Genomic DNA, 13,680 nt, shown 5'->3' on the forward strand with positions numbered 1-13,680 from the left:
TGAAACTATAGGAGAGTATAATTGAACGAATGTTGAAACAAGAGACGTGTACCATAATCTAATAATAACCACCTAATCTTGTGTGTAACCATCATAAAAATAGTAAGAAAAATAGAAGATACAAAAGTTAGAAAAATAGAAGATCTAAAAGTTATAGAGTAAATATTCATTTTAATCTCTCATGTTTTTTTTTTTTTTGACTTTACTAGTTTGGTCTCTCAAAAATTGAAAAAACACAAAATGATCCCCACAAATTTTAAATGTATGTCAAATTAGTCCTTTTTAGCATGTTTTAAAACACATTTGGTAGGGACTAATTTGATCCATATTTGAAATTTTTTGGGACCATTTTGGGTTTTTCAATTTTTGAAGTACCAAACTGGTAAGGTCGAAAAACATGAGGACTAAAATGGGTAATTACTAATTACTCAAAAGTTATAAAAATAGAAAATATTGAACTTAAAATTACTTTTGTAATGAAAACTTACATCTTCCCATGGATCCTCAAGCTCAGGCCTATTACTGATTTCAATGATGGGAGATAACCTTTCACCACTTGATGATGCATTTCCATGTATAAGTAGTTCTCCAATGTCATACTCAGATTGAATCTGAGATTTGTTTTGGTAACCAGCCAAAGAATCACAACTTAGATCAGAATGATTCAATCCATCCGGCGAACCGAGCATTGTCGAATGAGATACAGAATGATTCAATCCGTCCGGCGAACCGAGCATTGTCGAATGAGATACAGAATGAAACCTTCCCTGATTTTCATTAACCGCATTGTCGATTCGAGTTTTCAATTCATGAACTTGTGATTGTACTGCTTCAATCTTTTGAATGATGTGATTCAAAGATTTGTCATTAATTTCATAATCTATAGAAGATCAAATATCAATCAACTTGAATTCCTGATGAATATTTTCATCATTACATCCTGATATCAATAAACAAATAGTAGAATTAGAAATTTAGAATCTCTTCGAATCAAATGACTAAAACATTTTACCACTCGAACCAATCACCCGTCGATTTAAAAGAAAGTCGTATACTTATAAGTCAATACAAAATTCACAACGAAACCTTGTTCGATACAACAGCAACATGTATATTACAACTCACCTATAGCAACACCATGAAGATCATTCATACAGGCATCAATAGTATGATCTGTTTTCTCTGGAAAATGAACGAATCGAAACGAAATTATAAAATAAAAGAGGAGAAACACAGCAAGAAATGACAAACACTTTTAACAGACAAAGAAATTTCATACCGAAGTAGGAGAATAAGGTGTGGTTAGACATGTATGATGCTAAATCACATTTTTCTTCAACTCTTTTCCTTTTATTCCTATGCATTCTACCAGATATAGGTACTGATTTGATATCGAAGTGATCTAATGTTAGGTGTGAAAAATCAAGCTCCTTTGTGTGATTGTATGCAGCAAGCTCTTTATCATAGTTAAGTTCTTCGGACCGAAGCTGCTTAAGTTTCAATTCGACCCACTTACAACGCCGCATAAGAGGGCCTATGAACCTCCTCCAATGTGTTGTTGTCATCCTTTTCTTTCTGGTGGATGAATAGAGTAAGTTGTAAAAGGGATAAACAGTTGATCGAGTAAATCAAACAACAACCGAAACCTTTTCCCAGTAAGAGGGGTTGGTTACATTTTTTCAGGGATATTTTCGATTAAGGCAAATGAATGAAAACTGATACAAGGTATAGTTGAAACAAACATAAGAAATAGTTGTCGTATACCTTCTTCAAAGTGCTCCAAAACAATCATCATGCATCGAAGAGGATCCATTGTCAGCGCGCATTTGCGATTCAACTTCAGTATCACTTAAGGAGGCATTCTCGGTCCCAGATCCTGTATCAGCAAAAGAACTCGAACACTCAGTGGCATCCTCACAACAATCTTCCACCACCAAAGCCTTGCCAGCATTTGTGCACACAGTGATATTAACTTCTGCATCCTCATTTCCACAGGACAAATGATATTTCTCAAACGGCGACATTTCCGTGTCACAAGCATCATTCACATCGTTAGTTCCGGGCTCCAGAACCTTTTGTCCCGAAAATGCAGGGTCGTGATTATTCTCTGACTTGCTCTTCTGCTCCAAGTCCGGTCCCATTTTCGTGAATCACATAATCTTCCCTGTTCAAGGACCATGCAATGAGCACAACTTCATCATCAAATACATTAGAAATTCCAATTTTACTTGCAATAAAGATGCACCTTGAGCATAGAAGAAACTTATTCAACTTCAATTTGTAACATTCTTATGATATCCAAAGAAAATATATAACTACAACTAAGCTTTTCTAGAAAGCAACTCCAAGTATATCATATGGAGTTGCTTTGTCAACCGTCATGACTAACAACAACAACAACAACCAAACCTTTATCCTACTAGGTCGGGTCAACTACATGGACGGAACGACGTAATAACAAATACGGACACAACTCTTGCTACATAACAGATAAGTAAAACACAAAACAGATAGAATAACCATTATATTGTTAGGTAAATAGTTGTATTCTTGAAGAGTTTTAACAACAACGACCACAATGACAGCAACGATAACTACAATAGCGATGTCTAAATCATGTTCACATACAAATCATTAACATATGACAACAACAACAACAATCAAACATTAGTCCCGCTAGGTGGTTTCGGTAAAATCATTAACATATGAATCCTTGTCAATAGTTTTTTTCTCACATATATTATTAGTACATGAGTATGCAAATCATTTCAATATAAATACTTCAGTTTTTTTCTTCCAGTTATCATATATAAGAATCTAAAATTCTACATGACCATGTTATTATTTATCATTGCATCATTAGTATTCAATGTAATAAACAATTCAAAACTGATCAAAAACAATCTTACGCTAAAAAATTCTCTCTTTTTCATGCAATCTTTCAGTAAAACATGAACTCAGTTTTCAATTGTCAAAAGTTACAAAACATTTTAAATTTCAATTCCTACTAGTTATAAAATTAAAAAGCAACAAAATAATCATTAAAAAAAAGATATATACACACAATTCAGAATTTAAACATATACCTCGAAAAATCCAAAAAAGTGAAAAGAGAGAGTAAAAGAGTGTTACCCAATAAGCAAAATTTGAAGAAAAGAAGAGGGTAATGGAGAAAAAACGAAACTTTTTAAACACCCACCAACAATATTTTCAAAATTGAAGAATGTATATATATATATATCTATATATATATATGTGTATATATATGTATGTGTATATGTGTATATATATATGTGTATATATATATATATATGTATATATATATATGTGTATATATATATATATATGTATAATAATATTGTAATAAATGAGAGTGAAGATATAATAAGTGTGCTGGAAGATTTCTGAATTTTGCAACGAATGGATATATTACTTATACATATATGTATAATAATATTGATAATGTGTGAGTTTCACATAAATAATTATTATTTATTGTTCAAAAAATAACATAGTACTGACTATATAAAAATATTACACGAACAATATATATATTAGACTGAGTAAAAAGAATAGCCTCAATAATTACTCTAAGTAATAACTTATAAATGAAGGAGGAGTGTGATACCAAATATATCTTCTCTTATACCAAACATTATAAATTAAATATTTTATACAATTAATAAATATGTATAATTATATTGAATTAATAATTGCTCATTTTTTTGGACCGAAATAAAATAAAAAATTAGAGTAGTGTTCCATTTTTTAAATTTGAAGTGAATTGTTATCTTCACTCTCTAGTTGTTACGGTTAAACCAAGTTTAATATAATCGAATCGGAATATTTTCACTTCAAAATTGTTCAACCTCTCATTTAGTTAAGACTATAAACCAATGTCATTTTCAAGTCTGAAGCAGCGGTCTGATCCAATTCTAACAACATTAGATTAAAAAATAATAATAAAATCATAATATACATGTGTTATTATTCATTTAATAATTACTTTAATATATATTAACTATTATATTATATATAAATATATAATTAAACTTCAAACAACATGTGTTAATAGGCCAAAATGAGACTAAAACATTACAGATCGAAATGTGACAAAATCAATTAAATTTAGGAAACAATTTTAATTTATTACTTAATCAGAAATTAAAAAATAAATAGAAAACATGTGTAAAATAACTTAATGCGTGGTTGTTAGTGTAAAAGATAGAAGACAACAAATACAATACAGTAAGAGTTGTTTGTTATAAGAGGAAAAAATAAAAGAGAAAATGATGTGTGTTTTTCTTAAACACACAATTATATCCTAATAGATTGTTTTACCGGATTAATAATAAAAATTGTTTCTAAATTTATTTAAAAAATAGATTGCAAATTATTTTAAAATTTAAAATTTATATTTATTTAACATACTTTGAAATTAAAAGAATAATTACATTTTAAAATTTATTTGAAAATTAAATTCACTACTAGTATATAATAATGATACTCTCATACAATACTCTTCAGTTATTAGTATGAATTTAATATGTATATACTGATGATGTAAGTAAATCGTTGGTTTATTAATCATTATTGGTTCTCAAACAAAAGTAATATAAATCAATAATAAATGATGTGTTGATAGTGTAAAAAACTTTATACTATTCGTGCACATATTTTAAACTCTTAATCATTGTTAAGAATGACATTATGTTGAATCATCTATTGTGAATAACACAAGTTAAACTTAGAAATAAATTGGATATGTTGATCACTTGTTGGAAAATATTTCAAATCTAATCATCCAATACAACATTAATGAATGATTGAATTATGATAAGACTTTTCCCACACTTTGTGTAATCATAATGATGCAACAAAAATATTTTGATTATAAATTAATGGAATTACAAAGCAATAATAATCTCACTAAAAATGAAAACATATATATATAAGACCTACCAACAGGCGTTGGTTCGAGTGGTACATGTTTGATTTCACTGAAGTAAAGTCTCGGGTTTGAATTTTGTAGATGAAAAAATGCTCACTAGAAAAGTTAGCCACATACATGTGGATATTCTCGGCTTGAACATGATTGTCTCCAGTGCGAGGATAAATATGGAAACCAAAAAATATATATACAATACCTTTATAGCCAACCTAATAAAATTGATGGGCATGATTTAATGAGAGTTTTTCTCCTTCTATCCATTTTCTTCAACTTCTCCAATCTCTATACCTTATTTTATTTGTTGTTTGTTTCTCCTTCCTTTCTATTCCTCATAAAGAGGGTAACCTATCACATTTAGTACTCTTGTTTTTTCATTTCACTTATTGTACAATATATGTGTGGAGCATGGATAATTTAGCTTTTGAAGATTCTGATTTTTTCATAGTTGTTTATAATTGATGAAAAAAAAGACCAACCAAACAATTTTTCATAGTGAATAATGAATAATTAGTTCATATTGTATTGGCCTTTTTCATGAATAATCCATTATGAGTTGAGCTTTTACATGAATAATTTAATAAATGAAAAAATATATATAAAAACGTACAATAGCTCTATCCTATAGTTTTATACCGTGCATTATAAGTTTTTTTTGGCCAACAAAAGAAAAAATTTATTAGAAAAAAAAATAAGTTACATGAGAGAAAGAAGAAAAAGCTAAACAAAAATAGTTAAAATTAATATTAAGATAAGCTAGAAGTTAGCAATCTAGTCGGAATAAAGAATTGAGTTTTCCTCTGTTGATGGTTGATCTAAAGTTAAGATTTCACACTTATTAATTCTATGATCTGATAAAGAGATGACTTACTTAAGTTAAATATAATGTCATTCTTAACTAATCAAATTGTAATTAACCAGATGACACTCCAAACCTTCAGATATTTCTTATTTTTCATCATGATGAGGTGAATAGTAAAGTGGTGGTCCATGCATGATAAGTTACATAAAAATAACATTTTGGGAATGAAAATGTTGGAGTTAGTTTATGTGATTTCACCACAATTCATGTTCTTGTCACCTCAAAGATATAAAAGGAATCCCAACATGTGCTTTCACATCTTTTTTTATTGATCTTTTAATTTAAATGGGTATTTTAAAAAGGACCAGATCTCATATATACTAATATATTTGACATGGTTTACTTTAGTAGGTTATCAAATAACTAAAACTAAATAATTAAAAAAATACTAAAAAATCAGTGGAATAAATCTTCACGGTTAAAATAAAATTCAGAAATATACAGGGTTATCATTGTACTTCCAACTCATTCAACTTGCATCAACTAAAAAGGATTGAATATTATATGGATTCATCCATATAAGATGAGTTTTAATATAAACTAGTGTTGTTAGAACCGGATCGGACCGGACGGTTCGACCAGTCTGACCGCTGACCGGACTTGAAAACGGTTCTGGTTTGCCATCTTAACCGAATGAGAGTTGGACCGCTTTGAACCGGAGAAAATCCGGTCCGACCGTGTTAAACCCGGTTAAACCGGATTAACCCGGGAAGTAAACCGGACAGCTCACTTAAAAACAAATGGGACAATGTTCTAATATTTTGTTTTACTAGGGTCCAAAAAAAGATAAAAAGGTATTATTTCAATATAATTATACATAATTATTAATTATATAAAGTTTTACATTTGTAACTATATATTTATAAATAAAAATTATTAATTATGTACAAAATCATGGTCAGACCGGACGGTTTAACCGTTTAAACCGGTTAAACCTAATACGGGACCTCTACCGGTTTGTCGTCATGCTCGGGTTTCATAACATTGATATAAACACATCCACATGCATTTACAAAGTCAAACCTAACACATTGTTTTATTTATTTTTTATTATTAAAGTCAATCACATTATAATACATATTATGCTTACTACATGTTTTTTATTAATAATTTCTGGTAATAATAGCGCGGGATTATTCTAATATTATATAAATTGAGTAATGAACAAAATACTCACAACAATCTTATGAAGTTTCTATTTTACAATATTCTAATCACTTAATGCAATAACATTTTTGTTATTTTATATTTAGTTTTTTTATCACCAAAAAGTTAATTTAGATTAAGTATACAACTTAACTTAAAAAAGAAGTGAAATCTGTTTATCTCATCCAGTTTGATTCAACCCCTCTACCTATAGGTAATCCTTTATTAAAGTCTTCGATTAATTGTGTGTCATAAAAAATCTGTCATTTTGTTTGGAAACTCATTAGGAAGAGACTTCCCACTAAGATTGAGTTATTCAAAAGGAATGTTATTTCCTCAAATGAGGAGATAAAGTGTGCTATTTGTAAGGCTCATGATCACTCTAGTGAGTTATGAGTTTGCTTAGTTATGAGTTTGCTTCTGTTGTTTGGAAATGAGTTTATTCTTGGCTCCAAATTCCTGAGATGAACTCTACAACTATTGTTGATTCACTGAACTCTCATGACGATATTGGTAGACTTTCAAAAGGGGGTAAGTATTGGAGGATATTGTGGTGTGGTCTATATGAGTATCGAGAAATGATTCAATCTTTTCTCAAAAGGAGGTGAGCTACGTGCACATTCTAGATTTGATTAAAGCAAGGTCTTGGACCTGATTCCTTTCAAAAATTGGTCCAACTACTTTGATGTTTTCGAATTAGTGTATTGATCCAAAGTATTGTATTTCTATGTACTCAAAGAAGATCTCTAATTGATCTTTGCTTGTATTGGATTAACACCCTTGTACTGATTTTAATTCATTTTGTTTATCAAAAAAAATTAAGTGGCTATAGTAGAGTCTAGGAATTATCAAAAGTTAAGTTTTTCGGAAGGATTTTCTCCACATTCTAAATAAGATATTATATATTTATCACTCTTCTCTTCAATCCATAATCAGGATTTCACCTTCGTTGTCTTTGCTATTTTTTGGATGGTTGCCATGAAAGAATAAAAAATTACCTCATTTCGTGCAAGTCAGATTGATCATATCATAGAAAGTCAGATAATTCTCAAAAAATTTGTTACAGCCCAAATAATGCGGAGGCCCAAAAGTGAATCACTGAAACTAGGGCTGGAAATAAGCTGAACAGAGTCGAACCAGAGCTCAGCTCGGTTCAGCTCGATAAGGATTGGCTCGACTCAAGTTCAATACGAGTTATTATTTTAGTTCGAGTTCGGCTTTGTTAAAGTTTGAGAATTGTCCAGTTTAGTTCGAATGGTTCATTTGAATAACTCAAATAATTAATTAAATTTTGAAAAAAAATACTTCAAAAACGTTTTATATATATAAATATAATCTTATTTATATATACTAGCGTGTTGACATGCACTGTCGTGCCTGTCAACCCGCTTTCCTATCGTTTGTAATGTATAGTTTGTATTTTATAAATTCAAATATAATTTTTTGCGCTAAATTTACGATTGAATTTATTCAATTGGTCTAATATTCAATTTTTTAAATACACTTTTAAAATAAGAAGATAATAAGGATAAAATAAGAAAATAATATTATATGGTTTTTTGGTAGAAATAAAAAGATATTGAGGGCAAAATAGGAAAACACAAATTACACCATGGTGGGTGGTTATTTTGTGTTTTCCCTTTATTAATAGTATAGAAAATAGTATAGATATAATAACAATAAATATAAAAAATAATGTATGAGTTATAATAAACTTAAAAATTAGTTTATATATATATATCGAGATAGCTCATAAACCAAACGAGTTGAACTATATTCAACTCAAGTTCGGCTTATTTATTTAACGAGCTCAAGTTCAGCTTATTTGGTTCATAAACTAAGTTTATCGAACTAAATAACAAATCAATTTTCAAATAAATACTGAGTTAGTTCAGTTCATTGCCTTCTGTAAGTGTACCTAGTTGGTTAAAAGTTTATATGTTCAATAACTCCACCATAACTTTTATAGTTTTTTTATCTTTACATGCAAATAATACACTTGTTCATTCTTTGTAAGTTTGGGACACATGTCTTGTTTAGTTTTATTAACTTTCTACTTCTTGTACTATATAATATGTATGTGGCTTTGGCAATAATAAAGCATGAAAAGACAATTCAGAATTCTCAAGTTATTTATTTTGTATTATCTTCACTATTTATATGCAAGAAACAGCCTAATTTTCTCCACTATTTCGTAGAATATTCTCAATGCTCATTTTATAATATAAAAAGTCAACTATTGTTTGGTTGTTGTAAATTAAATAAAGATCTCAACATCGAATTCCTCAAAGTACAGCTATCCTAACTAAAATAAAATTGTATATATTTTAAGAGAATAAAGTATCTTCTGATATAATGAAATAAATTATCTCATATAACTACTAAAATAATTACATGTGTCAGAGGTTAATCATTTTTTGCAAAATTATTTTTAAAACTAAACAAAATAACACATATATCATATTTTTATTGGTGGAGGAAGATAAGTTATCTCCGAGATATTTTTTCTCATGTTTTAATCCTAACAAAATTGTTGTATAAATACTGAATGAGAATAAAATATATCCTCGTACCAGAAAATAAATTATCTCCTTAAATTGATACATGTCTTATTTTACTTATTTATGGAAGTTTTGAAAATATATTATAAAAGAAAAAATAACATGTGTCAAACACTCAATAAAATTAAGGAGATAAATTATCTCCTACTACGAAAATATGCTTTGTTCCCATACTCTATAGTATTTGATATGAGAATAAATATTTGTTATAAGGAGATAAGTTAACTCCTCCGGCCTCTGAAATCTTGACATGTATTATATTTAATGATTTTCTATAAAAAAAATTAAAACAAAACAAAACAATATATGTGTCATATTTTTATTGACTGAATGAAATAAATTATCTATGATAATATACATTATTCTGATTTGATATATAATTATATATACAAGTATGGTGATGTGATAAACCTATATAAGTGAACTTTGAGAGTATCATATCTCGTGATGTGATAAACCTATATAAGTGAACTTTGAGAGTATCATATCTCTACAATTTATCTCAACAAGTTCCAAATTCATATCATATATATATGAATCATGGAGAAAAAAACATGCATTGCCATGATTCCTTGCCCTGGATTAAGCCATTTGATCCCACTTGTTGAATTTGCTAAGCAAATTATTCATAAAAATCATAATCTCTTCATCACATTTCTCATTCCTACACTTGGATCTCCTTCTCCTTCAATGTTAACTATCCTAAACAATCTACCATCAAATATAGATTTCACTATTCTTCCTCATGTTAACATTCAAGACCTTCCTCAAAATGTTCACTTTTCAACAAAAATGATACTTGCAGTGAAACTTTCTCTTCCATTTCTTCATGAATCAGTGAAAACATTATCATTAAGTTCACACATTAACCTAGTTGCTTTAGTTTTTGACTTATTTTCTTCTGATGCACTTGATGTAGCTAACCAATTCAACCTCTTATCTTATGTTTTCTTTGCCTCAGGAGCTATATCACTATCATTTTGTCTCTCTATATGTAACTTTGATGAGAGTGTTTTCACAGATTTGACAAAAACTGTGATTATTCCAGGTTGTGTTGTCCCTTTTCAGGTTAAAGATTTTCCAGATCCAGCACTTTATGAAAGAACAAGTGAAACTTTCACATTATTTGTTACTATATGTCAAAGACTCTCTTTAGTTCATGGTTTCATAGTGAATAGTTTCACAGATTTAGAAGGAGATGCAATAAGAGCTATAGAAGAGAAAAAAGTGAATGGAATTAGTAGTAATAATGTTACTACTCCTTATGTTTATGCTGTTGGACCCATCATTCAAACTGAATCATCAATAAGTAATGAAAACCATTTTGAGTGTAGTGAATGGTTGAATAATCAAGCATCAAAATCTGTATTATATGTCTCTTTTGGAAGTGGTGGAACACTCTCTCAAGAACAACTCAATGAGTTAGCTTTTGGATTAGAATTGAGTGGTCACAAGTTTTTATGGGTTTTAAGAGTTCCAAATAATTCTCCAAGTTCTCCTTATTTTAGTGGCCAAAAGAAAGATGATCCACTTAACTATCTACCATTAGGGTTTCTAGAAAGAACAAAAGATCAAGGTTTAGTTGTTCCATCATGGGCACCTCAAATTGAAATCCTTGCTCATGAATCCATTGCTTCATTCTTGAGTCATTGTGGTTGGAGTTCAACACTAGAGAGTGTTGTTCATGGTGTTCCTATGATTGCATGGCCACTATTTGCAGAACAAAGAATGAATGCAGTGTTTCTTACAAAGGTGCTTAAAGTTGCAATTAGGGCAAAGGTAGATGAAGAAAGTGGGATAATAAAAAGGGATGAAATTTCACAAGTTATTAAGAGAATCATGGAAACCAAAGAAGGGTTTGAAATGAGTGAAAGAATCAAAGAATTGAGTAATCATGCTTGTGTTTCTTTAAGGGAAAATGGTTCCTCTTATAATGCACTCTCTAGTTTAGAACAGAAATGGCAAAATATTTGAGTTCCATGCATAAGTTATTAACAATTTCATCAACTTAATTTCATGATTAATAATGCAAGACTCTTTTCTATTGTTTGCAGATTTTACTATTGTGAGATTTTAGGAGGTGAAATTATGTTATTGGTACAAATTAACGAAGATTAGTTGTTCCCAAATTATGTTCCTGACCATTTTTTATTGAATCAGATTTTGATACATAATAAAAAAAACTAACATGTAATTTAAGTTTTGGTCGTGACTACTTAATTTTTTTAATAAATATCAAAATCTTAATGTTTGAAACAGTTGGGAATACAAAGTGTTGATTTAGTGGTGTAAAATTTTGTTAGCTATATCTCACCAAAAGGTCAATGGTTCGATCCTTATAAACAACACTAGTTGAAAGAGATTAATTTATTATCTACCTAAGTGAAAGAATACCTAATAGTGCAAAAAAATTAACATCCTTGATTTAACTTTCATATTGGAATAGGAGTATCATTTTTCTTTCATTATGTTGCTTATTTTATGAGTAGATCTTTGTGTTATAATGTGCACTTCAACTTCATCAATGGACCATTCATCATCCTCTTCACCTTTCACCCACTCAATACAATGAAGGAAAATAATTTGAAGGCTTTGGAAAAAAATTGTACTTCTATTTTATGAAAAGATTCAATAAATGTATTTACATTATTCAATCTCCAAATTAATTAGCAACATCAATTAGCAATTCAGGGTTTATTTGTGAATTAGTTTTTGGTGGGAAAAGAAATAAAAAGGAAGACATTCAAGTCATCTCACATGTGTGTTTTATGGTTCTGAAGTCTTATATTTCTCTTACTTCTCCTCCAAAACTCAACACATAAACGAACTCTTAGAAAATCATCCAAAATGCAAAATGAAGCATAAAACAAATATATGAGTGAAGTTATTAAGTATTCAATGCAACTTCATTTTCAATAGTTAGGTTATAATATTAAAAATCATGATATATATTAATTAATTAGGTTATAATATTATTAATTATTCATGATATTCAATAGTATAAATTAATATACTATATCCTTTAAAGTCTAATGGCAACCCACAATATTTTTTTAATGGTGAAGCTTTTTTCCATTTAGTAGTTTGATAACCTATTGAACCATGTCAAATATATTAGTGTATGTGAGATCTAGTCCTTCTTAAAATACCCATTTAAATTACAAGATCACTAAAATATAAAATATTGTATTGATAATATAAAAATTTTATACATTAATATTATATTATTATTCATATTTAACATTTTTCAAAAGAAAAGTAACATAAATGAATAAAAGATGATTTACTGATTATATATAAATATTTGTATTAAGAGTAGATACAGTCTAATTTTTTTTTGTTTCCCACAGGTATCCTCGTATGAAGGTAATCATTTCCTAACCGAGAACATCTACAGGTATGTGGGACTAACTCTTTCGGTGGATATTTTTTCTATTAACAAGAGTCGAACCCAATACCTTACTTAGAGAATGAATCACATGTACCACTTAAACCAACACCCTGTAATAAATACATTCTAAATGATAATATTAGAGGAGCAATAGAGATTTTATTATAAAAGAGACGTGGCAGAATAAAAACAAAAGGCAAGTAAGAAATACATCAGCTATAGAATAGAAAAGTGATTATAAAAAAAAGCTGATTTTGTAAGTGGAATAGAATGGCCGGAGGAGCAGATGAATTCATAGAAGCTGATAATGCAGAAGCTATTATCACCAGAATTGAACACAAATCCCTCAAGATCGAAACTTTACTCAAACAGTTAGTACTACTCTTTTTTACATCAATACCCTTTTCCCCCTTTTCTTCTTCCTTTTATCATTATTATTCTCGATCACATACCAACAAGACATTGGTCTAGTGCTATAAGATCGTACTGGATTCCGATATGTCTAGTGATGTAAGACCATACTGTATCCCTTCATCGGAATGATCCATTCCTATGAGATAGAAGGGACAGTCACACATTTCGAAAGGGATTACGGAAAAACAATGATGATGATTGATTTTCAATTTTAGGTATAAACCAGTGGAAGCCCTTAAAACTGCTCTTGAAGGAACACAGGCCATGACCGGTGATGAACGTTGCAAGGTTGCTTTCCCTTTTTACCCTTATCAATCACACCCATTATTATATCCCTAATCTTATATATATATATATA

General features: G+C 29.3%; 2 protein-coding genes and 1 pseudogene across 2 annotated transcripts in view; 2 read left to right on the forward strand and 1 right to left on the reverse strand.

The window, feature by feature from the left end:
* Positions 263-3,237, reverse strand: LOC109361780 (annotated as a pseudogene).
* On the forward strand, positions 10,058-11,505 carry LOC109362037 (hydroquinone glucosyltransferase-like). The gene has a single exon (XM_019607611.1). The coding sequence runs from the start codon at positions 10,058-10,060 to the stop codon at positions 11,489-11,491; it is 1,434 nt and encodes a 477-aa protein (XP_019463156.1). The 3' UTR covers positions 11,492-11,505.
* The window catches only part of LOC109361548 (actin-related protein 2/3 complex subunit 5A), a 4,746-nt gene continuing 4,181 nt past the window's right edge, over positions 13,116-13,680 (forward strand). Inside the window, exons 1-2 of the mRNA XM_019607035.1 lie at positions 13,116-13,279; positions 13,538-13,610. Coding sequence (XP_019462580.1) covers positions 13,179-13,279; positions 13,538-13,610 — 174 coding nt within the window. The 5' untranslated portion in view covers positions 13,116-13,178. The remainder of the gene's footprint in view (positions 13,280-13,537; positions 13,611-13,680) is intronic.

This window comes from Lupinus angustifolius, chromosome LG12, assembly GCF_001865875.1.
Source record: "Lupinus angustifolius cultivar Tanjil chromosome LG12, LupAngTanjil_v1.0, whole genome shotgun sequence".
Classification (NCBI taxonomy): Eukaryota; Viridiplantae; Streptophyta; class Magnoliopsida; order Fabales; family Fabaceae; genus Lupinus; species Lupinus angustifolius.